The sequence below is a fragment of the Kuraishia capsulata genome, genomic scaffold (assembly GCF_000576695.1).
Source record: "Kuraishia capsulata CBS 1993 genomic scaffold, Kuraishia_capsulata_scaffold_5, whole genome shotgun sequence".
Classification (NCBI taxonomy): Eukaryota; Fungi; Ascomycota; class Pichiomycetes; order Pichiales; family Pichiaceae; genus Kuraishia; species Kuraishia capsulata.
In genome coordinates, this window is record NW_019172954.1 from 1,257,424 (window position 1) to 1,282,043 (window position 24,620).

Below are 24,620 nucleotides of genomic sequence, written 5' to 3' on the forward strand. Positions count from 1 at the left end.
CACAGAAAAGTCTCACTTTTGATGCTAATAAAGTTTACATTAATATACAATTGCGCATTAGAATGTTGCGGAAGGAGGCGTCCAGGGGATTCCAGGGTGACTTTCGGGAGTCGCGTTCGGATCTTCACGCCACACTTTGATGCTCTTATCGGCCTCTCCAGTGATCAGTCTCAGGCCAGATCTGTCAAAAGCGCTTGCAAATATTCCGTTTTCAGATTCGATGGAACCCGGAAGTTTAGTGGTGGTCAGCTCTTGGAACTTGTGACCAGACTTCCAGTCCCAGAATGCCATTGTTCCGTTGTCTGCACCGCTAAACATCACGTTTGATCTGTTCACAGAAAGCGTGTTTATGATAGCGTTGTGTCTTGGGGAAAAGTCACGCACATACTCTCCTTCGGGGAGCGTCCAGAACTTCACGGCATCAGAAGAAGCAGTCGCAAAGGTGTTGTCTGTGTCATGTAGCGTTAGTCCCCTAACAGCTTTTCTGTGGTGAGTTAACGTCTTCAATGTCTTACCAGCAGCCATGTCAAACAGCCTCACCGTACTGTCCATAGAAGTGGAGATTATATGGGGCTTATCTTCACGAACGCGAACATTCATGACAGAGGCCTTATGTCCAGTCAGAACATGAATCTGGTTCTTGGTCCTCACATCCCAAACCCGCACGGAGGAATCACGACCAGCCGTAGTCAGGAGATCTACTGAAGGATGAAGGTCGATGGAATATACCGAGCTCAAGTGTCCATGGTAGTCCCTCACTACCTTGTTCTTTTCCAGATCCCAGCATTTCACGGTCTTGTCCTCAGAACAAGAGAACATATACGGATGCCTGTCGGAAACAACGAGTCCCCTCACTGCCATGATATGACCCGTAAGAGTCAGCCTCAGTTTTCCGCTTGCTAGATCCCAGATCTTGATGGTTCCGTCAGAACTTCCAGTAGCAAACCAATCGTTCTCAGGCTCAACAGTGACACTGCGTACCCATCCGGTATGTCCCGCGATAACACGCATGAGTTTCCAGGGAGCATGCCATTCGGGTTTCACGAAAGAGTTGTTCATGGTATCTTCCTGTTGCTTTTGCTGAAGAGCACGAGAGTACAAGCTGTATGAATCGTGCTCGGCGAAGGGAGAATCTTTTATCACGAGAGCCTTGTTTGAACTGTCATCTTTGGCCAACACCAATGCCTGAGTAATTTCCTCTATATCCCCCTTTCCAGCAGTTTTGTCTTGTTCTGGGAACTCCAATTCCTGGATGGCCCTCTGTGTGGGCAGATCCGCATTCACAGATAGCTCGGGTTCTTGCACCAACTCCTCCTTCTGTCTTTTCAACTTATCCAGGATTGTGAGCGGCTGACCTTTCCCGTTATTCTTTGTTTCAGCAAGGTCTATCTTGTCTTGCAGGTGTCTTGGAAGCTTCCTTGTCTGAGCGTATTCAGACTCAATTATGGACTGCACATACAGTTTGTTGCTGGCATCATCGTGAGGTGCTATTTCTGGATCAAATAGAATCTTCCTTTTGTTGGATAAATCCAGCATTGCCAAAAAATAAACAAAAAACACTGGTTTTGGAGTGTGCCTCTTTCCAGAATAAACGATGATAGAGAGAGAGAGTCCCAAATTAGGAGAAGAGATGAGGTGAAATTTTTTTTGGGCTCTTCTCACTACTTAGTAATCCTAATTGTCTTGTTTAATTGTTCTTTCTCTCCCTTTCTTATACTCTTTGGAAAGCCCAAATAAACTGTACAATGTCCCAGCAAGAAGAAAAGGACCAATATATTGACCCGAACGAAGTTCAGGAGGTGGTCGAAGAGACCGGAGATGCTGAACCTATTGAAGAGGACGACGAGGTAGACGAGGTCAACCCCGATGGAATGGAACAAGACGACGACGACGACGGCGAGGACACTATCGAGATCGACATGTCCAACAACTCGAGCGGTTATTTTGACACGCACACAGACTCCGTTTTCACGGTTTTTTCGCACCCTACACTGCCGTTGGTGGTGTCTGGAGGAGCAGACAACACGGCCTATCTGTGGACCACACATACTCAAGAGCCTAAGATCGTTGCTGAGTTGAAGGGCCATGGGGAGTCGGTGATAGCTGGAGGATTTACTGGAGATGGTGCCTATGTGATAACCGGTGATATGGCCGGAAAGGTCAATGTCTACAAGTCTTTCAAGAGAGGTCAGAAGTGGGAGCCATACGGTTCTGTCGAGCAAGTAGAGGAGGTGACCTGGATCAAAGTGCATCCTAAGCAGCCATTTTTTGCCTTTGGAGGAGCTGATGGTTCAGTATGGTGTTATCAGATTGAGCCCTCTTTGGAACAGGTGTTTTCTGGTTTCTCTCACCAGGCGGACTGTACGAACGGCGAGTTTGTGAATGTTGATGACCTGGACAGTCTGGATCTGGTGTCTGTTTCTGAGGATGGTTCTATCATCTCGTGGAACTGTTATACAGGTCAAGCGAACTACAAAATTGCACAAGAACAGTTTAAAGGACAAACACCCGCGTGGGTCAACATAGCTGTTCACGAGACTGCCTTTGCGGTGACCTCAAGGGACGCCCAGGTTGCCGTGTTGAACGTGCAGACCGGCTCCATAATAACTGTATTCAAGGCAGTTGACATGAACTCCTTCAACGATGAGCTCGATGCTAGTATCGAGGCAATCTCGTGGTGTTCTTTGTCCAACCTGAGTCTGATGGCTGTTGGCTTAGTGAGCGGTGACGTTGTCATCTTCGACACAAACACCTGGAGACCAAGAAGAAACATCAAGGTGGGTGATGCAGTCACTAAACTGTTCTTCATTCCGCAAACTCCGTACTTGGTTGGTGCTACTATAGAGGGAAAGATCTACAAGTGGGATGCCAGGACTGGTGAGGAGCTGTTCGTGGGTGTTGGACACCACATGGGAGTCTTGGATTTTGCCGTCCAAGAGGGAGGAAATAGACTAATTACTGCTGGAGACGAGGGTGTCAGTCTGATATTTAACATTTAGGCAGGATACGAATGCGATTGGTGACAATTAGACAGTAGAGGATGAATGGAGAGAGGCGACTATTTAACGAGTTCCGATACTTTCTTCTCCACAATTTGCGTAATCAATTTCACCAGGGAAGAGTCCTTATTTTCAATCTGGTTTTCCAACACTGCTCTAACCTGGTTCTCCACCAACTTGCCGGTCAGATCAACTTCAACGTTAACAGTATCTCCCACCTTCTTCAATGGCATCACCACCTTACTCTGAGTATATGCAACCATCATAATCGAAAACTCCTTCTTTTCCTGATCCACGTCAGTGATCGTCAAAGAAGTACCATCCAAGCAGATAAATCCTTTATGGACGATGTAGGCAATGAACTTGGCATCGCGCAATTTAAAGGTATAACGCAGAGAATTTTCGTCCGACGTCACAGATTGAATCGTTGCAATTGTATCTACATGTCCCTGAACGACATGTCCTCCGAAACGAACCTCGCCTGAAATGGCTCTTTCCAAATTGACTTTGCTCTGGGCCTTGAGATCACCTAGATTAGTCAACGCCAGAGTCTCGGGCGAAACCCCCACCTTGAACCAGGTCTTCTCCTTATCAAACTCAGTCACAGTAAGACAGGTCCCATTCACAGCAATGGAATCTCCCAGGTGGACATCAACCAAAATTTCAGAGCACTCCGTGATGGTGATGGACACTCCGCTTCCCCCAGACTCAGAGGTATCGTACGCTTGGTACTCGGAAACAACTGTTGATTATTAGTAAGTAATTTTTTTTACTCGGACATGATCTCAGAGTGCACTAACCGCCTATCACTTCAACTATTCCCGTAAACATTTCGAGTTGGTATTACTAATTAAACTCGGCATGGAGAAAAGTGACTAATGTGAAGTATTTCTCTAAAATCCGAAAGGTCGTGCGATAACGAATCACCCTCTCACCGGGCAGGACACCAATAATGAGTTGTCAAGCAAAACCAAAGCTATACCATAATCCTTTTAAACAAGGCTAGAAAATGGCGCCATACGAGCTGCAATTGCCCATAGACTCTTATCGTTTAGTCTGATATCTTTGATACCAAAATTCGACCTTTTCGGATATACCGGAACTTCCAGAAGATTCCATCATGACCAATTTTTCTAGAAGCTTCTCCACACTTCTCTTATCTTCGCCACCCAGAGACCACCACACAGTGTATAAAAAGCCCTGAAAATGGCCATCAAAACTGAAGCTTCGTTCAAATCATTGCGATTAGTTTCTACCAACTCTTATCAACACAATTATATTTTGAGTCATGTCAATGTTTCTTCCATTTCTAGGACAAGTCCTCGATGCCCCAGCTGACAGCTGTGCGGCTCAAGGCAGTTGCTCGCCTTTCCCATTTTCAGTGCTGCAAAATCAACCGGTCGGAAAACCCAGGCAAAACTACAAGAGACAACACGTTTCAGTGATAGCTAATCCTCCTGCTCAGGTCAAGACTGGAGAAGACGCGAATAACTACTACATTCTACTGCAGAAACAGTCCGTTCAACATCCATTTCTGAAGTTCAACAATGGTTTTGAAAGTTTTGAGATCAAATATTTGAAGCGCGACAATGTGGTGACAATTACGATTGCTTCCGCTCTAGATGAGTATAAGAAGTCCTACGAGTTCGAGGCCGGTTCCGTCAATGAACGCAGTGTTTCGTGGGAATTGATGGACTCTACTTCCATGCTGGTGAAAATTCCAAAGGTTTCTGCTGCAAAGAGAGAGCAGATTTCAAGAGAACAGAAATATTCGGCTTTGGTGCAAGAACTAGAGCACGTCAAGGCTGAATTGAGAAAGCATCAACAACTGTTGAAATCTCAAAAAGCACAATTTGGGCAGCAGCTCGCAGTCGAAAGAAGACATGCGGCCGCTCAGAGAGAAGCTTACGAGAGAAGGTTATATCAACAGAGTCAACAGTTTAGAGACCAGCAGGTGGCCATGGAACTACAGTTCAAGAATGCTTTTCAGGAAGCTGCCGAGATTCAAAGTGCCCTATTCCAGCAGTTGGAGAGGGAACAGGCCAAACAGACGCATAAACAACCAACAGAGGGCTCATCTAAAGAAGCCTCTGCTCGTGAAACCAAGCCAACTTCCCCAGTTTTGAGATCCAGAGGAAGTGTTTTGGATGATATAGATGCCGCTTTTGCCAAGTTTTTCGAGTCAAAGAGGTCCGCAGAGGCTGCAAATCCACAGAATATCGTTTCAATCCCCATTTCTGAGCCAGAGAAGCAAGAACAGAGCAAAGGATCACAACATGATGACCAAGAGATGGACGTCGAGGACCCTCCAACTAGCTCATTGACGGAAGATGTTGTGTCTTCTACTGACGAGTCAGGACCAGATACCCCAGACTCTTCTGATAACGAGGACAATGACTCAGCTTCTGAGGCGGACTTTGTGGTTGTTAAAAAGTCACAAGCACCTTCGGGCTCGGACTCCCCATCCAAGCCTGCTGAGGATGATGGCTATGAATCGTCTGCATCCACAGACTCGAAAAAAAGATCAAGAACTCCTTCCTTGGAGGATGTACAGGACGAGGAGTTTTCAGCATTCAGTGATTGATTATAGCATTCAACTAGAACCATTCTAGCTCTTTCTGAGGGACATTTCTTTAATGAACGTTTTTTTTTTTTACCATTTCCTTCATTGAAAACCGTTCATTCATATCTGAATAATTCACGTAGTATTTACATAGCCAGTAACGTCTGCTGGACTCACATCATACGAGAGTTCCTCGTTGAAATCTGATAAATTCCCTTTGGTGACTCCATCACCTTCAGGCCTTCCTCGTTCTTCGTTTCTACCATTGGTCATTCCTTAAGTGCGGTGGTGGCGGTCTAACTTCTCAACCACAAGCTTGTCGAAATGGTACATCTGTGAAATTTCAGCCTGTCTCTTCAACACTAACAAATCTTGTCTAGCACTTTTGATGAAATTGGCAATCTCTGCGGGGTCAGAAACATCCTTGTGCTTCTTGAACTCATCTCTGGACTTGCGTAAGAAGTAGTTCCTGAAGTTGTAGTCTTCGAACTTGCTAGCGTTACGCAGAAACTGTCTGTACAGCGACAACACCTGTGACTTATTACCGGCCATTTTATGATATTCAAAATGATGAGCGTGGAAGAGTTAATGGATTGAAAACCTGGACAGAAAACTTGAACTCACAGTTGCCTTCCGAAGGATTGTGGCGGGTCGTGTACCGGCTACATTTATTTTGCCCGATTATCGGTATATATCGATTTTTTGCGTAGATTATTATAATTGATCGGACAAAAGGTGCAAAATCTGACCAATAAAGTTTGGCACCGAAGAGTATTGGCGGTGCACTCAAAATAACCGCGTGGAGTTGCCCAAAATCGGACTCCAAACCAGAAAGCCCTCGCTCCAATGGGTTGCGAACTTGCGATAAAGAGAGGCACTAATAATATTGTTTATACTTGTTGAATTTTGCTTCCTTTCCGCTCTTACCACGCTCTTTTTGGACTTTTCCAAGAAATGGCTCTCATAAACGACAATGTCGACTCGGTATTGGCTTATCTGTGGAGTTGGTTCATGCTGGGCCTGCGGTCGTTATGGTCTCTGATACTGACTTATCCTGACGAAGCATCCATAGTGATCACAATGGTGCTGGCAATTTCAGTGTTCTACCTGATAAGGAATTTGTTCCGCATACTATGGAAAACCTTCAAGTTCATGGTGCAATTCTGTTTGATATTGACCGTTGTGGTGGTTGGCCTGAGATGTTACTCGCGTGGTCCAGACGCCCTTCTTAAAGATCTGCCCTCGTTTGCAATGAATGTGTATGCCCTGACGACGTCTTATTTCTACAGACTATTGTATATCTGGGGTGCATTGAGTGCGAATGAGGCTCAAGGGTTTCGGTTTGCGTATAGTCAGGTGGACAAGATATTACAGAGGTACTGACATGTGAGTTTAAGCGGCTCCAACCCTACTTGATTCGAGCGAAAGACACGGGGTTGGCTCCAATATATACTGTTTGTAATTTGAGACCTTTATTTATACAAATAACCTCAATTGGCAAACCATTAAATTCACCGAAAGTTTGGAATTCATCAAACTTTTCAAGCCCCTCCAGCCCACCAAGCCCACCAGGCCCACCATGCTCATCAGGCTCATCGAGCTCATCAAGCTCACCACCTCGCATCACGCGTCTTCCTTCTTAGTTACGCCACCAAGCCCTCAAAAGCCACTAACTCAATCGGATTTTTTCCACAGATTGGTGCTCAATGAGTTCTCCAAACTCTGATGCGTCGATCTCCCAGGTTGATGCGGAAATTGCCACCATAGATCAATCAAAGAGAGATGAGACCTATACGCGTAACCTTGCAAAGGAGATCGAACAGAAGAAGAAGTTTTCCAAGGCCATCGAACTGGTCCTGGTCAGCGAAGACTACCAGAATGAGGCACAACAAGTTGACAAGGAAACAGCCTTGAAAAAACGTGCAATTGCGCTATATGAGACGCTCAACCGTCAGCCCTACAATCCAGAGCGAGGCGAGGTGTTGGGAATAGCACTGGCTCAGTCCAACATGAAAGCGCAAATTCAAGCTCTCGAGAAATATAAGGAGCAGTTGGTAAAGAAAAAGGAGCGATTGAACCAAAAATGGAGGTTTCAAAAGGGAACTTCGGTTGACCTAAAGAACCTGGCACGGGCTATTGACGAGAGACATTCAGCAGAAACTGACAAAAGAAGACAGTTTGTCACAGATCGTAACCCCGAAGCCACCAGAGTGCGAAAGGCTAGACAAAGACTGGAAGCTTTAGAAGAACGAGAAGAGGAAATGGTTGCACATCTTCGATATACCCTGGATACGTACTTCATCCAACCGAAGATCGACCTGCTCTTTTCGTCTCAGAGCGAAGCCGAAATTAAACGGGTCAGACAAAGAGCCCTCAAGCTGGTGGAAAAGCTGATCAACGAAATATTCGAAGGGACGTTCAATTTCATTTCAGTGGACGGATCTGATCCGTTTGTGAGGCACTTGGTGAAGGGCAATGTAGTGGAGCAGAAGAACCAGATGACGCAGATCAGGCTTCATCGGTTTGATACGAGTTAATACGCTTTGTGACTACGTCATGGTACTTTTCCAGGAACTTGTGCTTACTTTATCACTTCATGAGGAACATCCTTCTCAATACTGAGACAGCACTGAACACATATGTCACCTCCTGCTCTGTGTATGATCTTGGCAAGGCGTTGAAAGCAACGACCAAATACCCCCCGGATCTGTGAAAGAGATCGATCGGGGTTCTAGTGTTAGTCTGGTGGTTCTTGGATATCCTCTTCTTGCGGACGAGACGAGAGGTGTATCTGAAGAATGGCATCAACATTCCAGTCTTGAAGACTGGTGTGGTTTCTCTGGTGGAATACAGCACTCCAAATTCCGACCGCAATGCCTTATAGTGGAGACTGGGATCCAGCTTCACCGGGTCAAGATTCTCAGCACCGTATATTCCTATGATCCTCATGTTCACGCTCTCTTCCCCAATACGCTGCAGCTCGTGGAGACTCTTGAAGGTGTCGGTTTCCACTTGGTTTTGTGCTGGAAACAGACCTGATTGGATCTGGAACAGTTCGGATACCCTGATCTCTGCAACATACACCAGATCCAGTCTGCACTTCTCGGCTATCAGCCTGCTCACTGTTGCGGCTGCGGTTTTGATATTGGTGTTTCCGGTGAGTGATTTCCAAACATAAGGATCTACGTCCCTGTACGCAGAAGAACTGTCTGATACCCTGAACTTGCTGGATTGTGAGTATGCGTTTCCCGAGCCATCTTTCTCAAAAATCACGCTTGAAGAGCGAATGTTTCCACCGGTGGCTCTGCCCAGTTGCCTCAACAACGAGGGCTTCTGTTGGACCAGACTGACATCCTTGGCATAGGTCATTTGCAGCAGGGCCACGACATCCTCGGCCATTTTCTTCAGGTTCAAGATGTGAGACTCGTCGATCTTGTCTCTGCAATACACGTCAAAGACCGAAAAACAACCTATGGCTGATCCGTCTTTCAGAACCAATGGTACAGAAGCATAGAACTTGATGTGGGGAACTCCCTTAACGAAAGGACTCGAGGAAGTTCTCCAATCCTTAGAGGCATCGAGCAAAACCAAGAAATCGACCGACAGAATACCATGAGCGTCGATAGAGAATCTTCTTGGGCATTCCTGAAACCCCAGCGACTTCTGGTGCTTGACTATCTGCTTTGTGTCATGAATCAAACTGATCGAGGCCCCATTACAATCGAAGTTTCTCATGGCCGATTTCAGGACGTTATCGAAGAAGGCTGTCTCGTCCCATTGTGGAAGGTTCATGACCGAATCAACAGCACGCAACCGTTGAGACTCATTGTAAGCTTCTGGAGGTGAGAGAAATGTGGTGCCTCCAAAACAACTGGGACATGGAACAGACGACAGGTTCCACTTACCCTTAGAGTAGGCATCCATGAAATGTGATTTTGTCAGAGGAAGGGCTGTCAGATACCGGCTATCAACAGAAAGAAGTGGTGCAACAATGGCGCCATGGCTGGTTAAGTATTAGTAATTTGTTCCATCAATATTAAAGATGTTTGGTAATACGAACCCTTCTCGATAGTCCCCAGGGTTTCGATCTCGGCTCATCATCCCGTGCATCGAGTTCATCCTCGACTGACCGCTGGGCTGCGCAGACGGCTTTAAACAGGATGGTAATCGGAGCATGAAAATCTGTTGTTAGCAAAAAAACAAGGCGCAAGTTATTGGGCGAATGGGAACTGTCTACGATTAAGCGCACATAGATCAACAGATATATTTAGTGCGGCGGCTAATTAGTCTCCACACTACCAATGCAATGGAAAATGATTAAACGGTCTAATCCTCGGCATCCTTCATATCGGTATCGGCATCCTTTACCTCGCTAGAACCCTCGTTTGTCTCCTCTGGGACATTTTCCAATGTACTGGGCTGATTCTTCTCGCGCTCGGTGCGTTCTCTCTCCTGCCTGGCCCTGTCTTCCTCCAGCGACAAACTTAGCGCTAGAGCCAGCTCTGGGTCCATGCTAGCGTCACCAAAATCAAATCCATCGCCTGCGCCCATCATTCCCATTCCATTGTCATCTTCAAACATAGAAGAAGATCCAACACTCTCGTAGAGTAGCCTTGGCCCTGGTGGTACAGTCACCAGGTTGGAGTTATCATGGTTGTTGACCACCGAGATGAATTTCTCCAGCTTGGACGTGTTTTTCGATTCCTCGCCAAAATTGATGAAGTCAACGGCTACGTTGTTCTTCTTCAGTCTCTTTGCCAGCTTTTCTAGTTCAGATTCTGATTCATCAATCGGACTGCCCACGAAACACACGATTCTCTGGTGCTGCACTTTGTTCTGGCGATGTTTTAAGGCCAATGCTGCAACTTGCAATCCAGTCAACAAGTGAGATTTGCCCTTGATGTGAGTTTGGTGGATTCCAGACAGTATTCTCCCGAAATCCGTTGTCAAAGTAGCCAGAACCTGCACGGATTCTCCAGACATGGAGATCAACCCCACCGAAGATTCCGGATTCGATCCAATCTTTCTTCTGAATATCATCTCAACAGTGTCTAATTGTGCGTTGAACCTGGTGGTCAGATAATCTCCATTTCTCATATAATCGGAGTTGTCGATACTGCTTGAGTTAGTGGTGCGCTTTGGACGACAAACCCAGAATTGTACCTCGGCACTTACATTATCATAGTAGCCTCCAACCCCATGATGCCCCAAGTTCAAATTTATGTGATAAACGTGATTAATGTAAAATGTTGTCAAGATAACAGATACAACTTAGTTGTCCATGTTGGATCTAAGTGGTGTTAAGAGCATAGTGGCGACAACACATCAGCCACATTGGTGAGTACACTCAAGTTTGAATCCACCAGCCACCACCGAGGACTACTTATCTTGGTCTCTATAAATTGTTCAGTATCTTTTTACTAACTATTGCACGCTTTTCAAAGCTTCAACAACCTTTTCTGCCAGCGCAACGCACTTTTCTTCCTGGTACCTTCCACAAACCAGCTGCAGAGTCACAGGCATTCCGTGTGTTAATTCCGGGTCATAGTTCTCGTAATTGGCTCTATCCAGCTCGTTGGTAGGCGAATACGTGTGGGGAAGGTCAATCTCTTTGTCCACATGTGTCACTGGGATAGTGATCACGGAATAATCCAAGACGTTCAGGTATCTGGTGTATGTAGATGGAGATCTGAAATTTTCACCTGATATATACGATGTGGAGCCCCAGCCGGGAGTGATAAAGCAATCGATAGGTTTCCCCGATTTGGTCGAATGTCTGGTTTCCCTAACTCCTTCGTCGTAGGCCAACTGAATCTTATACTTCTCCTTGGACTGTTCCCAAGTTTCAGCAACATTGAGAAGAGTTTTGTTCTTCACACCAAACCCAGAAAGCAAGTCGTTCATGGGTTCGCCTGACATTGCACAGTACTTTTCAAGCTCGAGCAATGAGTCAGAGGTGAAGATTCCAATCAGCAAGTCCAGAGGACCGCCTGAACCCTGATGTTTTATTGGAGGAACAAAATCGATAGTGTCGTATCCCACAAGTTGAAGAGCTTTTTCAACCATTTTCAATGCCCTAGTAATGGGAGGATGAGGGTAAACCACTCCGTCCCATTCCATGATACCGAAACTCAGGTCGTTTCCCAGCTCAGTCTCTCTCCATGGAATTGGGATTACTTTTGGGTCTTCTTCCCACTCGTTGGAGTTGATAATGGTTTTGGATACCAGCTTCAAATCCTCGAGATTTTTAGCTATCGGCCCGATAACAGACTTGAGAATGGGCTGGTGGGGGTAGGAGTTCGACACGTTCAGATACGAGAATCTGTCTGTACTAGCTCTCAATCCGTATAGACCCTGGAATGCAGAAGGTCCTCTAATGGAACCTCCAATGTCTGTTCCCAGTCCCACTACACTTCCCAATCCACCAATCAATGAGGCTTCTCCACCAGAAGATCCACCGGGACTCAGCTTTCTGTTGATGGAATTCAGAGTCTTACCAAACAACGTGGTACGAGTATCGTAACCCAGCATTGCCATTGGAACGGTGGTCTTAACATAAAATACCGCACCTGCTTTAGCAAGTGATTGGGCAATCAGTGAGTCCTTATCGCGGTTGGAATCGTCATAGCCGCAGATGGCATCAGCGTACTCCTGGGCCATGAACGGTGCGATGAACCCTATCGACGTGGAGACTCCTTTCAAATTCACCTGATCCTTGAGCGATATGGGAAGACCATGAAGAGGTCCAACGGTGTGGCCATTCTTGTTAAAGTAGGCATCAAGCTCGGTCGCCCTTTCGATGGCCTTATCAAAGAACAACTCTGATAAGCACCTAGTCAACTGGTGATTCACGGCCGCACTATGGCAAAACGCCTTTGTGACCTCCAAAGCAGTCAATTTGCCATCGGCGATCGTAGCCACGAGTTCTGTGGCGGTGCTCGTGATTATCGCCATCTCCTGATCGGATAGTATGTTGGGAAGAAACTTGGAAACATTGGGAACTTCTTCTGGTGGGGGGATCGATTTCAACAGCCATTCTTTTGGGATCTTTGCGAGATTCGACTCTCGTTTAGATGCAGCAACTTCCAAGTACGAATTTGACATTATGGAGAATTATATAACAAAGCACTAAGTGGATTTGTATGAAAAGGAGCAGTTCCTTGATATATAGGGAGTGTCAGATCTACGCGATTATAACGAATATCTGCCAGAGTGGGGGAGATGCATGCAGATGCAGACCCACATCCGAGATCCGTACCTGAAGTTTAACGGTGGCTTACAAATGGACCTTTGAGCGGCTAATTGATTTCCATTTGAATATACAAAATATAAGGGGGAAACTAACTGAATTTACACTTCCATGGCTAGCTTCCTTTTTAACTTCTCCTCTTTGCGGTTAAACCTCTGGTCTTGGGGGTTGAACCCAGCTTGCTCTGATCCCCAGTAGGCCCATTCAGGTGTGGGCGCGATGTAGTCCATATCAGTGAATTCTTCTCCGCTCTCTAAGAGCTCGAAGAACCTTTTGTAATCTATATGTGTGTACCATTTGCCCTCTCTTTGAAACTTCTTCTGAGCAATAAGAATACAACAGGAATGGGCGTGTTCGGCGGCAATGTCATACTCCAATCCCCTGGAGTTCACTTCCTTATTCAGCGCCCTAACGAAATTCTGACATTCCTCGTAGAACGGAATGTTCTGCATGGTCAACGGATTACCGTTTCCAGAAGATGAACCACAGAAAGTGGCACCTTTGATCTCAATGAGAGAGGGTAATCCTTTCTCCACCATATCAGCATAACCCTCTACTTCTCCCATATTGAACCCTTTAACTAGAGTTAATCTGAAAACGGTTCTCTGGTGAAGCTGAGTCGTGCTGAGTATCTCAAGACATTTTTGAAGTCTGTCCCAGTAGTCTTTGTAGAGAGGACGGTCCACTCTCTTCAGCTCGTTCTTATTAGCAGCATCGATGGATACATACAACTGAGTCACTTTGTTCAAAGCCTTCAATTGATCAGGATGCTGCGCATTGCACACCAAGAATGACGAGATGTGCTTTGCATGCAACATGCCCACAAACTCGTTGATATGAGGGTAGAAGATTGGCTCACCAACCAATGAAAGTGCACAGTGACGAACAGTAAATGCCTCATTGAACCGGTCTGAATCAACACCAGGAACACCTCTCATTTGCTTGATCTTTTTGTAATGTCCCTCCAGGGCTCCCTTCAAGATGACATCCGGCTCATCCACCTGCCAACGCCAGGTCGTACCGACAGGGTTGGTTCCGTGTCTCCAGCAGAATACACACTTATTCGAGCACGAAAGAGAAGGTGTAGTCTCCATACAAAGATGAGAGCGAATTCCATAGAAAGCGAATTTGTAGCATGAACCACGTCCTCTCAAGGCAGACTTGGTCCACCGACAGATCTTGACTCCAGAATGAGATCCAACAACGGTATATCCTTGCTTAGTTAATGACTTGTATGTTGGTGAATCTTTTGCCACCATTTGCTTGATCTCAATTTTCTCGTCGGAAGAAGCAACATTGAAGCCTTTGGTAATATCCTCAACGTCAATAAGCGTATCCTCGGACGAAGCGTTGGAGTCTTCGTCTTCGTCATCGCTCTCCATTTCCTGGAAAACAAAAGGTTCATCATCAGTAATGGATTCTCCCAGTCCTCTTATCCATTCATCAACCTTAAGTTCCCCGCCTGTCTTAATGCAAACGGTGCCGACCGGGAAGATACGTCTTCCACCAAGAGCGCTGAGTCTTTTGTCCGCAATCTGGGCTTGATAACAGAATTTTTCGGGCCAAGATTCCGAATCACCCAATCCAAGCACAGCAAACCCAGCGAGCTTCTTGAGTGGGTATTTATCCACCCGGAAGTCGTTTGCAGTCTCCTGCAAAGTATCCAGGAAGTAGTCTATGGGTGAGTCTGTCTCATAAGACGGCAGCACCAAAATGTACACCAGTTGGTCTTTTTTAGGGACATTCACAAAATAGTCATCCAAATCGTCCACATCTTCGTCCAAGTTCAAAATCTGCGGCTTGTTCGTGAGACCAAGACTGGTTATGTGCTCGTATAACCTTCTCGCAGTCCGTTCGCTGGCTCCCGTAAGGGATGTGTAGAATATGATGATATTCGAGTTCACCAGAGTCTCATGGGATTTAGTTAGAATCTCCTTTGCGGATTTCCGCACTGGTCTTGTGGCTTTGATCACTTTGGGCACTCTTTTGGCCGACTTCTTCAGAGAGACTGCTCCTTCAGTTACCACCTTGGTAGCGTCTGGAGCCTTGCGGAAAGTGGGCTTGGTTTTTGCAGCAAAGTCCACAGTTGTAAAGTCCATAGCAAGCTCATCCGGCTGAGGAGGTGATTTTGGCTTTCCTGTTTCATTTGTCTTGTGACTCTCTGAAGAAACCTCAGACTGACTACTGGAAATGAAGATGAACGCTAGCAAGATCAGCAGCGTCACAGACCACCTTCCTCCGTTCAACAAATAAAGCACAGCACATCCCGCACCAACAGCAATCGTTGAGCCAGCCATTCTTCAAATAGGCGGGTCCGATGAAACTGTAGTGAAAGAACTGAAGTCAAGTCTTGTTCAAAACTTTTTTCGGGCCTTAATAATCATCGATCCAATCCTCATCGGGAACGTTGATTGATGCACGCAATCAATCATCTCTGGCTGATAGGTAATAGAGAGAAGTTGCTCTAATGGGGGTTGATCTTTCTTTGTCCCAGTGGTGTATTCGGATATGACAGATGCGTGAGAGGTGATCTTAAGTTTACGCAATGATCATAAAAAGTCGTTTATGTTATAAATGCGGCAGGACTGGAACCGCCGGCTTCAGCCGCCTTGTCCCCGCGTCTAGCGGCAAACCAGTTGGTAACAAACAAGACAGTGCCATGAGAAGGAGACTGGAACAACTGGCTGAAGATGCGTATCCCTCCAGTGAGAATCCTGAGGCTGGAAAACCTGTTGATGCGTTGCCGTACAATCGTCAGACACCAGCAGTGACTGAGTCCGCACCCAGCGCCATGGTTGATGAATCAGACATAGAGAAACTGATTCGAAGAATCGAAGGTTCGGAGTTCACAAACCAATATCAGAAGGAAATTGGGATCAGTCAAATCCCTAAATATGTGGGTAAACAGATCAAGGATACTGCCATGGATGATGTGTGGACTGGTGATGAAAAGGCTGAAGACACTGTATTGCGGTTGTTAATGGATAAGCATAAGCCTAAGAGGACAACCAAGGTGCGGCCCTTAATCACACCTCCTGTGCCCTTGAGGGAACGAGTTGGTTTGGCCAAAGAGAAGAGCCTTGACTATAAGCTACACAAAATTTCGAACACCGATAATGCCAAGGATGCGGCCAAGACCAAGACGTCCTCAGAGGAAGAAGACCGGCATTTCGCGGAACTCTACAAGGAGAGACTTCTAGGGCCAAGTTTGCTGCTATCAGACTCGTTCGTTGGAGTGAACAACTCCATTACAGCAATGGCTAATCAGCGGATAGAAGAAGCCAAACAACGCGGTGAATTTAACAACGTTACGCGGGGAAAGCCTTTTAAGCGGGATTTCAACACGGAAAATGCATATCTTGACAGAACAGAATACCACCTCAATAACATCTTGAAACGCCAAGATGCGATGCCGCCCTGGATCGAGAAGCAGGGAAGTGTGGATGCTGCAATCAGAAAGTTCAGGGAATCGCTAGATCAGGCTTGGCGCAAAAGAGCCATAGTGCTGTTCAGTGACAGGTTTCCGAAGTCGGATCTAGAAGAGAAACTGAGGTTTTTGAACAAGTACATCAAGGCAGAGGACAGGTCCAACAGAAGCGAGCAGTTACGCGATTTCGAATGGGAAGAGAAGCAGCGCAAATACTTGAAGGCCAAGCTGAGGTCATTAAATGACAACATAAGAGGATACAACCTCCAAGCGCCATTGCCGTCTCAGAAAATGTATCTTGATATTGAAAAAGAGCTGAAGTTGGCGTACAAAAGAGTTGCACCAGCTTTACCAGAAGCGCTGAAAAGGCACGTTTTGGGCGGCAACGAAATAGACACCCAGCCCCAAAACACTTCAATTGCAAGTGTAAGTCTTGGCTACAGAGACCTGCACCAACGCACCGCACAGAGCACGTACCAGGTACCCTCTGAAAGCCTCGGAAAAATGATTTTGGACTTATTCCGGAAAGAACGGTGATGCTTCATCTCGAAATGTAAATTGGTCTCGGCGTCTGTTTGTTTACTTTTGATGACGCGGTGAGAGCACGACCTTCTCAAACGCTCCTGCCGCGGAGGCTGGGTTGAAGACTAAAATCCCTTGAAGGAACACGGCAAGGGGCTTGTAAATATATTTGCCCGAGGACGATAATCAGTTTGTAATAAGTGATAAAATGGTATAAGTAACAGTAGAATTACCAATTCTCCCTGGTATTACAGCTCGTGGTTGAGAATTTCACTGAGGCTGGGCGATTGCCGCTTTTGGACAGAGGAGGCTGGTTTGCATTTCGCGGCCGGAACACCTTTATAACGCGACCGAATGTCCCAGGTGACAGCAGACCTGCTCCGAAAATCACAACATTTGATCTGTGGAATCATCTTCTAGACTTTTGTTCGTATACGAGTCTTATACAGAGTCAACAGGCTACAATCTGTCCTAAAACCCAAGAGTTACACAGTTCACCGTCTAGAGCTGCTCTTGATTCCATTCCTTTACTCGCTGCTACATTCCTTCGCAAATCGCCGTTGTCTCTATTCCTCTGAAAACTGAGGTTTCATCCGACTTGATCACTCCTTTATCCTAGCCCAGTTCCTTTCACAAAATGCTCTCGGTGAAATTTGCATTCTTGATGCTCGCTATGAGCACCTTTGGATTGGCCTTGCCTATTCATTTCGTGACGAACACCAGAATCGTTGCCACTACTGTCTATGTTGGTGAGCAAGCGTCTTCAACTTCCACTTCGAAGTCCAATGTCAATGTGGTCACCGTTACAAGGGTTGTTGACCAGAACGGGCAGCTTTTGCCTAGCCAAGCCACTGGGGTTTCTTCGTCTTCTTTCTTGATTCCTGCAGTCACATTCGAGAAGCCAACCACTTCGAGCACCGTCTCATCCAGCTCCACTTCTTCTGCTTCCTCTACCGCTCAAGTTGTGGAGATTGTGATCACACCTTCGAGTTCGAGTGAATCATCTACGCTTCCAACAACTTCGTCCTCTTCGACTAAGACTGTTCCTACCACTTCCTCGTCCTCGTCCACTTCGACGGCTGCAGCTACCACTACAGCTGCCTCTGACGACTTCGCTACCGAGATTCTGAACCAACACAACAAGTACAGAGCTCTGCATGGAGTGGATGATCTGAGCTGGGACTCTACTCTGGCCTCATACGCTCAGAATTATGCTGACGAATTCGACTGTGGATCTCTCGTCCATTCCGGTGGACCATACGGTGAGAACCTCGCCCTGGGTTACTCCACGACTGGTGCCGTTGATGCTTGGTACTCCGAGGGTGACAACTATGACTATTCTGCTGCATCTGTGTTGGACCACTTCACTCAAGTGATCTGGAAGGACACCACCAAGTTGGGTTGTGCCAGCAAGTACTGCAACAGCTACTGGGGAACGTATATCGTGTGTGAATACGACCCAGCTGGAAATGTTGTGGGTGAGGCAAACTCTGAGGTTTTGCCCCTAGCGTAGGAGTGCTGACTGGATAACTGCCCTAGCAAAATAAACGAAAAATCAATAAATTATGACATTGTGTTCACAACAACAGAGTAGATGTAGTAGTTTTGAAGATGGCATCCGACATAGGCTTAGGTCGGGCCCCTCATTTGTGTAACCTATTGTATAAATGACAACTAACGAATTGCTTTGATGAATCAGTTTGATCCCTCAGACTAGCATGTAACTGAAGCAAAGAACCGAAATGAAGAAGATGTAAAGGACAAGGCATACGAGAGGCAGACAATGCAAGATGCTAGACAAAAAACACTGCTGACATAATCAATGAAAAGCCGCCAATGCTGTGCTCATGTAATATCCTATTATATTTTAACCGAGCCACGCCCATCCTGCATGCCTCTCTTATCCAACCAATAGGAACTTTGGATCGCAATCCTATCTGCATGTACCCAAGGGGATTAACCCGTTGCAAATTTCCCAAAGCATATTCCCGCTACCGAATGGGCTTGACGCTACGTCTTTCCCTCAGACCATAGGGATCACATCTGAGCTTAGCCGTAGTTAAAACGGAGGTCGGCTTGAATAAAGCAGAGGTTAATCATCGATTTCTCTCGCCATGCTCTCCAACATTGACATATTCAATCAGGCGGTCTCGATGAACCACAACTCGCTCTCGCAAGGCGACTTGGCCTCGTCGCAACTCGCCAATAAGTTCCAGTTTGCGGACCTTCATACAGCTTCACCAGCTTCAGAGGCACCAAATGACGAGAATGCCGCTACCGCACTATGGAGAATGTATGCCAAGGCAAAGGCCTCGTTACCGTACCGCACCAGAATGGAAAACCTCACCTGGCGCATGATGTCAATCAATTTGAAGAACTCTGGAAGGATAAAACCAAGAGAATCTGCCGAGGAATTTCTCAACAGCAACGTCTCCGATCAAGACGGCGATGCCTCTAACCTTTTCAACAACATGAACGGCTGGCCCGAACACCCAGCTCTTGACATAGAGCTCGTTGATAATACCAAGATGTGGACGCCCAGCATGGACGCTGCGAGTCCGGGCCGCCCTGCTGTGAATGCCGGTCTCGGTGCTGAAACGGTCCAGCAAAACGTCACAGACCCGACTGCTGAAGACTTCGACTATGTGGCTCATATCAAGAGAATAGGCCAGGAGGAGTACTCTGCCAAGACCATCTACGAGCCCTCAGTCGCCCACCCGTACCAGACGCACCAGGTTCATCGCTCGCAATCACAGATGAACAGATCACATTCGCAGTTCGACCTGGACATCCCGAGCCCGAACGATGTTTCCTCGCGATTGTCTCAGCAGACGATGGTTGGATCTGCTCCTCCGTCGCTACACCACAATCCCAGCTTTGTGAATTTCCTCGGCAACAATGGCGATATGTACTCGCCGAACTCATCCAATGTGCAGACTCCAAGCGCAGAACACCGGGATTCTAGTACGTATTTCGATACATATTTCCAGAGCAATCAGTCGCCGCAGAAGAACCCGCTGCGGAAGCAGCAGCCGCACACTTTGAAAATGGAGCAGCGGCAGCAACAGCAACCGCAGCACATGGATTCGCACCAATGGAAGGGACTGTGGGAGCAGAACGGGATTGACGGGATGGGCATGAACATAGGCGTGAATGGAGGATCTCAGCAGCAGCAACAGCAGCAGCCGTCCCATTCTCAACACCAGCAGACACAGCAAGTGCAGCCACAATCCCGGAACGAGATAAAAAAGGAAGCCGAATTTCCCTACGCAATTGCTCAGAATACCAAGAATCCGCTGGCCGAGTATGCCCAAGGTCTGGCCATAGATTTCGACGGAGATACCAACATGGACCCGTTCCCACAGGTGTCCAACCAGATGATGTCACAGCCTCAGCAGCAGAGTACGCAGCAACAGCAGAAGTCCAAGCTGAAATCGGGCCAGCCAATGGTCCGCAAGAAGAGCGTAGCTGCGTCTGGGTCTGCTAAGACCGTCAAAGTCAAGGGCAAGGCCAGAAGACTGTCGATATCACCAGCTGATAACACACCACAGGCTGTGACTCCTACCTCGGGAATGTCGTCTAGCGGAAATGCCAGTGACTTCAACAATACTTTGAATGGCCAGCCCACAAGTTGCACGAATTGTAATACGAGAACTACTCCACTGTGGAGACGCAATCCCGAGGGAGAGCCTCTTTGCAATGCGTGCGGGCTGTTCCTGAAGCTTCACGGAGTGGTGAGACCGCTCTCGCTCAAGACTGACGTGATCAAGAAGAGGCAACGGGGAGCGAGTAGCTCTGGACCTGCTTCTTCGGTAGGAGGCTCGGAATCGGTTGCTGCCTCCAGTCCTGCTCTCAGTACCAAACTGACCAAGGCAATTGAAGAGGAGAGTGCAGATGGTGATAATCTGAACCCTACTCCAATTCCAAAGTCGGCCAAGACGAAGCCTCCAACCAATGGACATCAGAATGCGGCTGACATGATGGTGACTTTCAACGATAACGATATTCAACTGGAGGCTCTGGAGTTTGACCAGGTGTTGAACATGGATGCTGCAGACGGTTCGCAGAACAATTGGGAATGGTTGACCATGTCGTTATGATAGAGGGAGAAAATAGAGAGGGAAGGTGATACAACGGATCTGTGTTAATTAGCTTGGGGTTTACAGATATATAAAAATATCAACAGCGATACTTGTTTGGTCCCAGCAATGACGTGACTCTGTCGTTCAATGAAGGTGCAGAAGATGCTGGTTTGGAACGTGCTCTGGCTGGCTTCAACATCGACTTGGTGAACTGAATCTCTTTTTGTGAAGACCGCTTCTTTTCAAGTTGCAAGACCCGCTCAAAAGTTGCCAGGGTGCACTCCAATGCAACCACTGTTCCACACTGGATGTCGTCTGAGAGGATTAACAACTGAAGAAGCGCAATTCTCACGAACGTCTCTCTTCCGTTCTGGAAGTTGAACTCTGTAAAACTGGCATTCAAAGGGTCGTCCCTGACGGTGTACTTAGATTTGTAGTTGGCCACCAAAGCGCTCAGATCAACGTTTATTTTCTCGACACCCAGCTTCAGACCGATCTTGCACAATTCCTGGTAGACTCCCTTAAGTACAGGCGCAAGCACCGGGCCCTTGGAGTCGAACAGCATGTCATCGTAGATGGCATGCAAGACATGGCAGCACACAAAGTTGACTATATGTTTCCATATCAGGGCGCAAAAACTGGGCTTTATGGTGAGGGAAGTAACCTGAAATTGGCTCAACTCAGCCATGTCAGCAATTTCGCACAGTGTGCGGAGCTTCATACCAACTGAGCTCTTCATGTTTAGACAGTCGGTTTGCAGTTTATCCAATCTTTTTACCCCAGTTGACCGAGTAAGCCCCACGGTCATGGAGACATTTTCTCCAATCTGGAAGTGACAATTGTTCTGGAATTTCACGTCCACGCTGCTGAAGATCGCCAAAACGGAGGATTTTTGCTCGAAGATCTGGAATACGAACGCCTCAAGCCCCAAGGCAAACGAACAGTCCACGAGGATCAAGGTTTCATTGGGGATGATGTAGAGCTTGAGTGACTCGCACATCAACTTGAGGTCTCTGTGGGAAGATGCTCCCAACAGCAAAACGTCTATTCGGGTGGATTGGGTCAGCCGTGCGGCCAAATTGGCCTGCGAGTTGATCGGGGTTGTGGGTGTGAACAGATGGGAACCATATTTGGTGGAGCTGGCTATTAGTTAGGTAACAAAGCTGCAAAACATTTGTAATAATCTCGATAATTACCTCCACATTATCTGGCCGTTTCCATTGAAATTCGGATACACCATTGTGGTTGGACATTGCACCGTTGATAGCCGCCAGGGCAGGAACGTGCATAGTGGGGTTTCCCCGACTGAACTGTTAGAAACACACAAGACTCTCTCACAATTGAACCTGTCCAAAGATACACACCTGACATGATACTCAGTGTATTTGCATTTGCCTCAAACATGTTTGGTTTTCTGTACAGTTGGTTGGGCGCGTATCTAACGGCGCCTCGATAAGCCGCACGCATAATCAAGCATATGGACGCCGTGCTCATAACTCGTGCGATGCAAAGGTCGTCCATTGCGTCACGTGATGGAAATGCGGGATTCACTCGGCTGTGCCGTATTGCTCGGCAATAATTGTTTTACTTGCATTTGTCTCGTGATTACAGCTGAACGCTAGATTTTGATTATTCAGGCCCCATATGCAGCTGGAGCGTGGGGAAGTGGTGGGGTGCCGGAGTGGTTCGACGTGTGACCGTTTGGCATGCACCGCACGCTAATGCTTCACAACAGGTGATTTCTTCGGGGTGGTGCGTCGTGGAGATCTGGGGTTAAGTCAGCATAGTTCTGGAAACGATGGAATATCTTCAAATTTGTGCACCACGGGGGTCCCAGATTTTAGCTATGTTCTCCACTCCTCAAGTCCATATTTCGGACCACAATCGTCAGCCCTTCGGAGTTGAAACCGCATTCCAACCTGTGGGTTCCACCCGCACACGAAAGTGGACAATCAGGACCATAACACGTAGAAAACAATTGAACCAGATTTAATCAGATTTTATCAAAATCAAAAAATCTAATTAAATATTAACCATCCTCATCCATCCCAAATCAACCATCCCCAGCCATGCCAAGCCATCCTCAGTCATTCCCTACCAGAACTAGTTTATCCGGAGACAGTTTCTCCGTGCCGCCAACAGCCCATCACTAGCTTTTTTCGGCAAGGTATATAAGTAAGTCTTCCCCTCTCTCTTCTTCCGTCGTTTGTTTCTTACAACACAACAATTGTGATATATTTCCAATAGCAAATATATTCGGTTTAAAACCAGCCACGTGCTATATATTTGGAATATTTGCTAGTATTTACAAAGATGACTGAACTCAAAGCTGCCGTTGCCGAGATCGCCGAGCAGTTCGCGGTGTCGCAGGAGAAACTCCAACAAGGAGTGGATCTCTTCATCGAGCTTGCCGACAGAGGCCTTGCCTCTGACGAGGATGTTCACGGGCTTCCCATGATTCCCACATATGTTAACACGATTCCAACTGGCTCCGAGCGTGGAATCTACCTTGCTGCCGATCTTGGAGGAACCAACTTCAGAGTGTGTTCTGTCACGCTTGCTGGAGACCACACCTTCAAGCTTGTTCAGTCCAAGAACCCAATTCCAGTTGACTTGATGTCTGGTTCTGGAGAAGAGCTTTTCAGCTATCTGGCTTCGAAAGTGGCCAGTTTTGTTACCGAGCACCACGAGGCCAAGGAGACCGATGAAAAGTCCAAGTTCAAGCTCGGATTCACGTTCTCCTTCCCTGTGACCCAGTCGAGTCTGAACTCGGGAACCCTGTTGAGATGGACCAAGGGCTTTGATATCCCAGACCTGGTGGGAAAGGACATTGTTTCTGTCTTCCAGGGCCAACTGGACAAGCAGAACGTTCCCGTTGACGTTGTGGCCCTTGCCAACGATACCGTCGGAACATTGCTCTCCAGAGCTTACTCCTCGGGTGCTGTTGCTGGTGGTAAGCAGGGAGACACCCTGATCGGTGCCATTTTTGGTACCGGTACCAACGGAGCCTACCCAGAGGACATTGACAACATCAAGAAATTGCCTGCCGATGTGGTGAAAAGTCTGAAGGCCAAGGGTGTGACACAGATGGTGGTGAACACCGAATGGGGTTCATTTGACAACAAATTGCAGGTTCTGCCAAACTCGAAGTACGATGTTGCCGTTGATGCTCTCACCAGCAATAAAGGATACCACATGTTCGAAAAGAGGGTCAGTGGAATGTTCCTCGGTGAGATTTTGAGACAGATTCTCATTGACTTCCACCAAAAGGGTCTTATCCTGAGACAATATCCTACCTTTGACAAATTGCCACATCGTCTTCGCACGCCTTGGGAATTGGACTCGGAGGTGCTGTCGCTGATGGAGATTGACGACTCCTCGAGTCTCAAGGCCACCGAGCTCACTCTTAAGCAGAACCTCAGACTGCCAACCACAGAAGAGGAGCGTCTTGCTATCCAGGACCTCACACGTGCGATCTCTAAGAGAGCAGCTTATTTGGCTGCCATTCCTCTCGCTGGAATCCTTGTCAAGACCGGTGCCTTTGAAAAGGGAGTCCATAAGGAGATTGATGTCGGTGTCGATGGCTCCGTGGTTGAATTTTACCCTGGCTTCAGAGCCATGATGAGAGATGCTCTGGCTTTGACTCAGATCGGAGACAAGGGTGAGAGAAGGTTGCACATCAACATTGCCAAAGATGGTTCTGGTGTTGGTGCGGCTCTGTGTGCTCTTGACGGTGCCTAATGGGTACCCAGCCGGTCTGCGATCACTAAGCTCACCC

General features: G+C 47.1%; 16 protein-coding genes across 16 annotated transcripts; 8 read left to right on the forward strand and 8 right to left on the reverse strand.

Annotated features, from left to right (window-relative positions):
* Window positions 1-57: 57 nt before the first annotated feature.
* On the reverse strand, window positions 58-1,536 carry KUCA_T00004653001 (uncharacterized protein; the record flags this gene model as incomplete). The annotated part of the gene is made up of 1 exon (XM_022601410.1): window positions 58-1,536. The coding sequence occupies one exon, from the start codon at window positions 1,534-1,536 to the stop codon at window positions 58-60; it is 1,479 nt and encodes a 492-aa protein (XP_022460659.1).
* A 209-nt stretch (window positions 1,537-1,745) lies between these two features.
* KUCA_T00004654001 (uncharacterized protein) lies at window positions 1,746-2,999 on the forward strand (the record flags this gene model as incomplete). The annotated part of the gene is made up of 1 exon (XM_022601411.1): window positions 1,746-2,999. The coding sequence occupies one exon, from the start codon at window positions 1,746-1,748 to the stop codon at window positions 2,997-2,999; it is 1,254 nt and encodes a 417-aa protein (XP_022460660.1).
* Window positions 3,000-3,058: 59 nt separating this feature from the next.
* On the reverse strand, window positions 3,059-3,830 carry KUCA_T00004655001 (uncharacterized protein; the record flags this gene model as incomplete). Its single annotated transcript, XM_022601412.1, has 2 exons — window positions 3,059-3,741; window positions 3,800-3,830. 2 exons carry the CDS (start codon window positions 3,828-3,830, stop codon window positions 3,059-3,061), a joined length of 714 nt encoding a protein of 237 aa, XP_022460661.1.
* A 457-nt stretch (window positions 3,831-4,287) lies between these two features.
* Window positions 4,288-5,583, forward strand: KUCA_T00004656001 (uncharacterized protein; the record flags this gene model as incomplete). The annotated part of the gene is made up of 1 exon (XM_022601413.1): window positions 4,288-5,583. One exon carries the CDS (start codon window positions 4,288-4,290, stop codon window positions 5,581-5,583), a length of 1,296 nt encoding a protein of 431 aa, XP_022460662.1.
* Window positions 5,584-5,838: 255 nt separating this feature from the next.
* Window positions 5,839-6,114, reverse strand: KUCA_T00004657001 (uncharacterized protein; the record flags this gene model as incomplete). The annotated part of the gene is made up of 1 exon (XM_022601414.1): window positions 5,839-6,114. The coding sequence occupies one exon, from the start codon at window positions 6,112-6,114 to the stop codon at window positions 5,839-5,841; it is 276 nt and encodes a 91-aa protein (XP_022460663.1).
* Window positions 6,115-6,516: 402 nt separating this feature from the next.
* KUCA_T00004658001 (uncharacterized protein) lies at window positions 6,517-6,945 on the forward strand (the record flags this gene model as incomplete). The annotated part of the gene is made up of 1 exon (XM_022601415.1): window positions 6,517-6,945. The coding sequence occupies one exon, from the start codon at window positions 6,517-6,519 to the stop codon at window positions 6,943-6,945; it is 429 nt and encodes a 142-aa protein (XP_022460664.1).
* Window positions 6,946-7,268: 323 nt separating this feature from the next.
* On the forward strand, window positions 7,269-8,099 carry KUCA_T00004659001 (uncharacterized protein; the record flags this gene model as incomplete). Its single annotated transcript, XM_022601416.1, has 1 exon — window positions 7,269-8,099. One exon carries the CDS (start codon window positions 7,269-7,271, stop codon window positions 8,097-8,099), a length of 831 nt encoding a protein of 276 aa, XP_022460665.1.
* Window positions 8,100-8,151: 52 nt separating this feature from the next.
* Window positions 8,152-9,486, reverse strand: KUCA_T00004660001 (uncharacterized protein; the record flags this gene model as incomplete). Its single annotated transcript, XM_022601417.1, has 1 exon — window positions 8,152-9,486. One exon carries the CDS (start codon window positions 9,484-9,486, stop codon window positions 8,152-8,154), a length of 1,335 nt encoding a protein of 444 aa, XP_022460666.1.
* A 402-nt stretch (window positions 9,487-9,888) lies between these two features.
* On the reverse strand, window positions 9,889-10,763 carry KUCA_T00004661001 (uncharacterized protein; the record flags this gene model as incomplete). Its single annotated transcript, XM_022601419.1, has 2 exons — window positions 9,889-10,678; window positions 10,738-10,763. 2 exons carry the CDS (start codon window positions 10,761-10,763, stop codon window positions 9,889-9,891), a joined length of 816 nt encoding a protein of 271 aa, XP_022460667.1.
* Window positions 10,764-10,986: 223 nt separating this feature from the next.
* On the reverse strand, window positions 10,987-12,666 carry KUCA_T00004662001 (uncharacterized protein; the record flags this gene model as incomplete). Its single annotated transcript, XM_022601420.1, has 1 exon — window positions 10,987-12,666. One exon carries the CDS (start codon window positions 12,664-12,666, stop codon window positions 10,987-10,989), a length of 1,680 nt encoding a protein of 559 aa, XP_022460668.1.
* A 246-nt stretch (window positions 12,667-12,912) lies between these two features.
* KUCA_T00004663001 (uncharacterized protein) lies at window positions 12,913-15,108 on the reverse strand (the record flags this gene model as incomplete). Its single annotated transcript, XM_022601421.1, has 1 exon — window positions 12,913-15,108. One exon carries the CDS (start codon window positions 15,106-15,108, stop codon window positions 12,913-12,915), a length of 2,196 nt encoding a protein of 731 aa, XP_022460669.1.
* Window positions 15,109-15,356: 248 nt separating this feature from the next.
* KUCA_T00004664001 (uncharacterized protein) lies at window positions 15,357-16,775 on the forward strand (the record flags this gene model as incomplete). The annotated part of the gene is made up of 1 exon (XM_022601422.1): window positions 15,357-16,775. The coding sequence occupies one exon, from the start codon at window positions 15,357-15,359 to the stop codon at window positions 16,773-16,775; it is 1,419 nt and encodes a 472-aa protein (XP_022460670.1).
* Window positions 16,776-17,397: 622 nt separating this feature from the next.
* KUCA_T00004665001 (uncharacterized protein) lies at window positions 17,398-18,273 on the forward strand (the record flags this gene model as incomplete). The annotated part of the gene is made up of 1 exon (XM_022601423.1): window positions 17,398-18,273. The coding sequence occupies one exon, from the start codon at window positions 17,398-17,400 to the stop codon at window positions 18,271-18,273; it is 876 nt and encodes a 291-aa protein (XP_022460671.1).
* Window positions 18,274-18,874: 601 nt separating this feature from the next.
* On the forward strand, window positions 18,875-20,860 carry KUCA_T00004666001 (uncharacterized protein; the record flags this gene model as incomplete). Its single annotated transcript, XM_022601424.1, has 1 exon — window positions 18,875-20,860. The coding sequence occupies one exon, from the start codon at window positions 18,875-18,877 to the stop codon at window positions 20,858-20,860; it is 1,986 nt and encodes a 661-aa protein (XP_022460672.1).
* Window positions 20,861-20,939: 79 nt separating this feature from the next.
* Window positions 20,940-22,082, reverse strand: KUCA_T00004667001 (uncharacterized protein; the record flags this gene model as incomplete). The annotated part of the gene is made up of 2 exons (XM_022601425.1): window positions 20,940-21,981; window positions 22,039-22,082. The coding sequence occupies 2 exons, from the start codon at window positions 22,080-22,082 to the stop codon at window positions 20,940-20,942; spliced, it is 1,086 nt and encodes a 361-aa protein (XP_022460673.1).
* A 1,073-nt stretch (window positions 22,083-23,155) lies between these two features.
* On the forward strand, window positions 23,156-24,583 carry KUCA_T00004668001 (uncharacterized protein; the record flags this gene model as incomplete). The annotated part of the gene is made up of 1 exon (XM_022601426.1): window positions 23,156-24,583. One exon carries the CDS (start codon window positions 23,156-23,158, stop codon window positions 24,581-24,583), a length of 1,428 nt encoding a protein of 475 aa, XP_022460674.1.
* Between the last annotated feature and the right edge of the window lie 37 nt (window positions 24,584-24,620).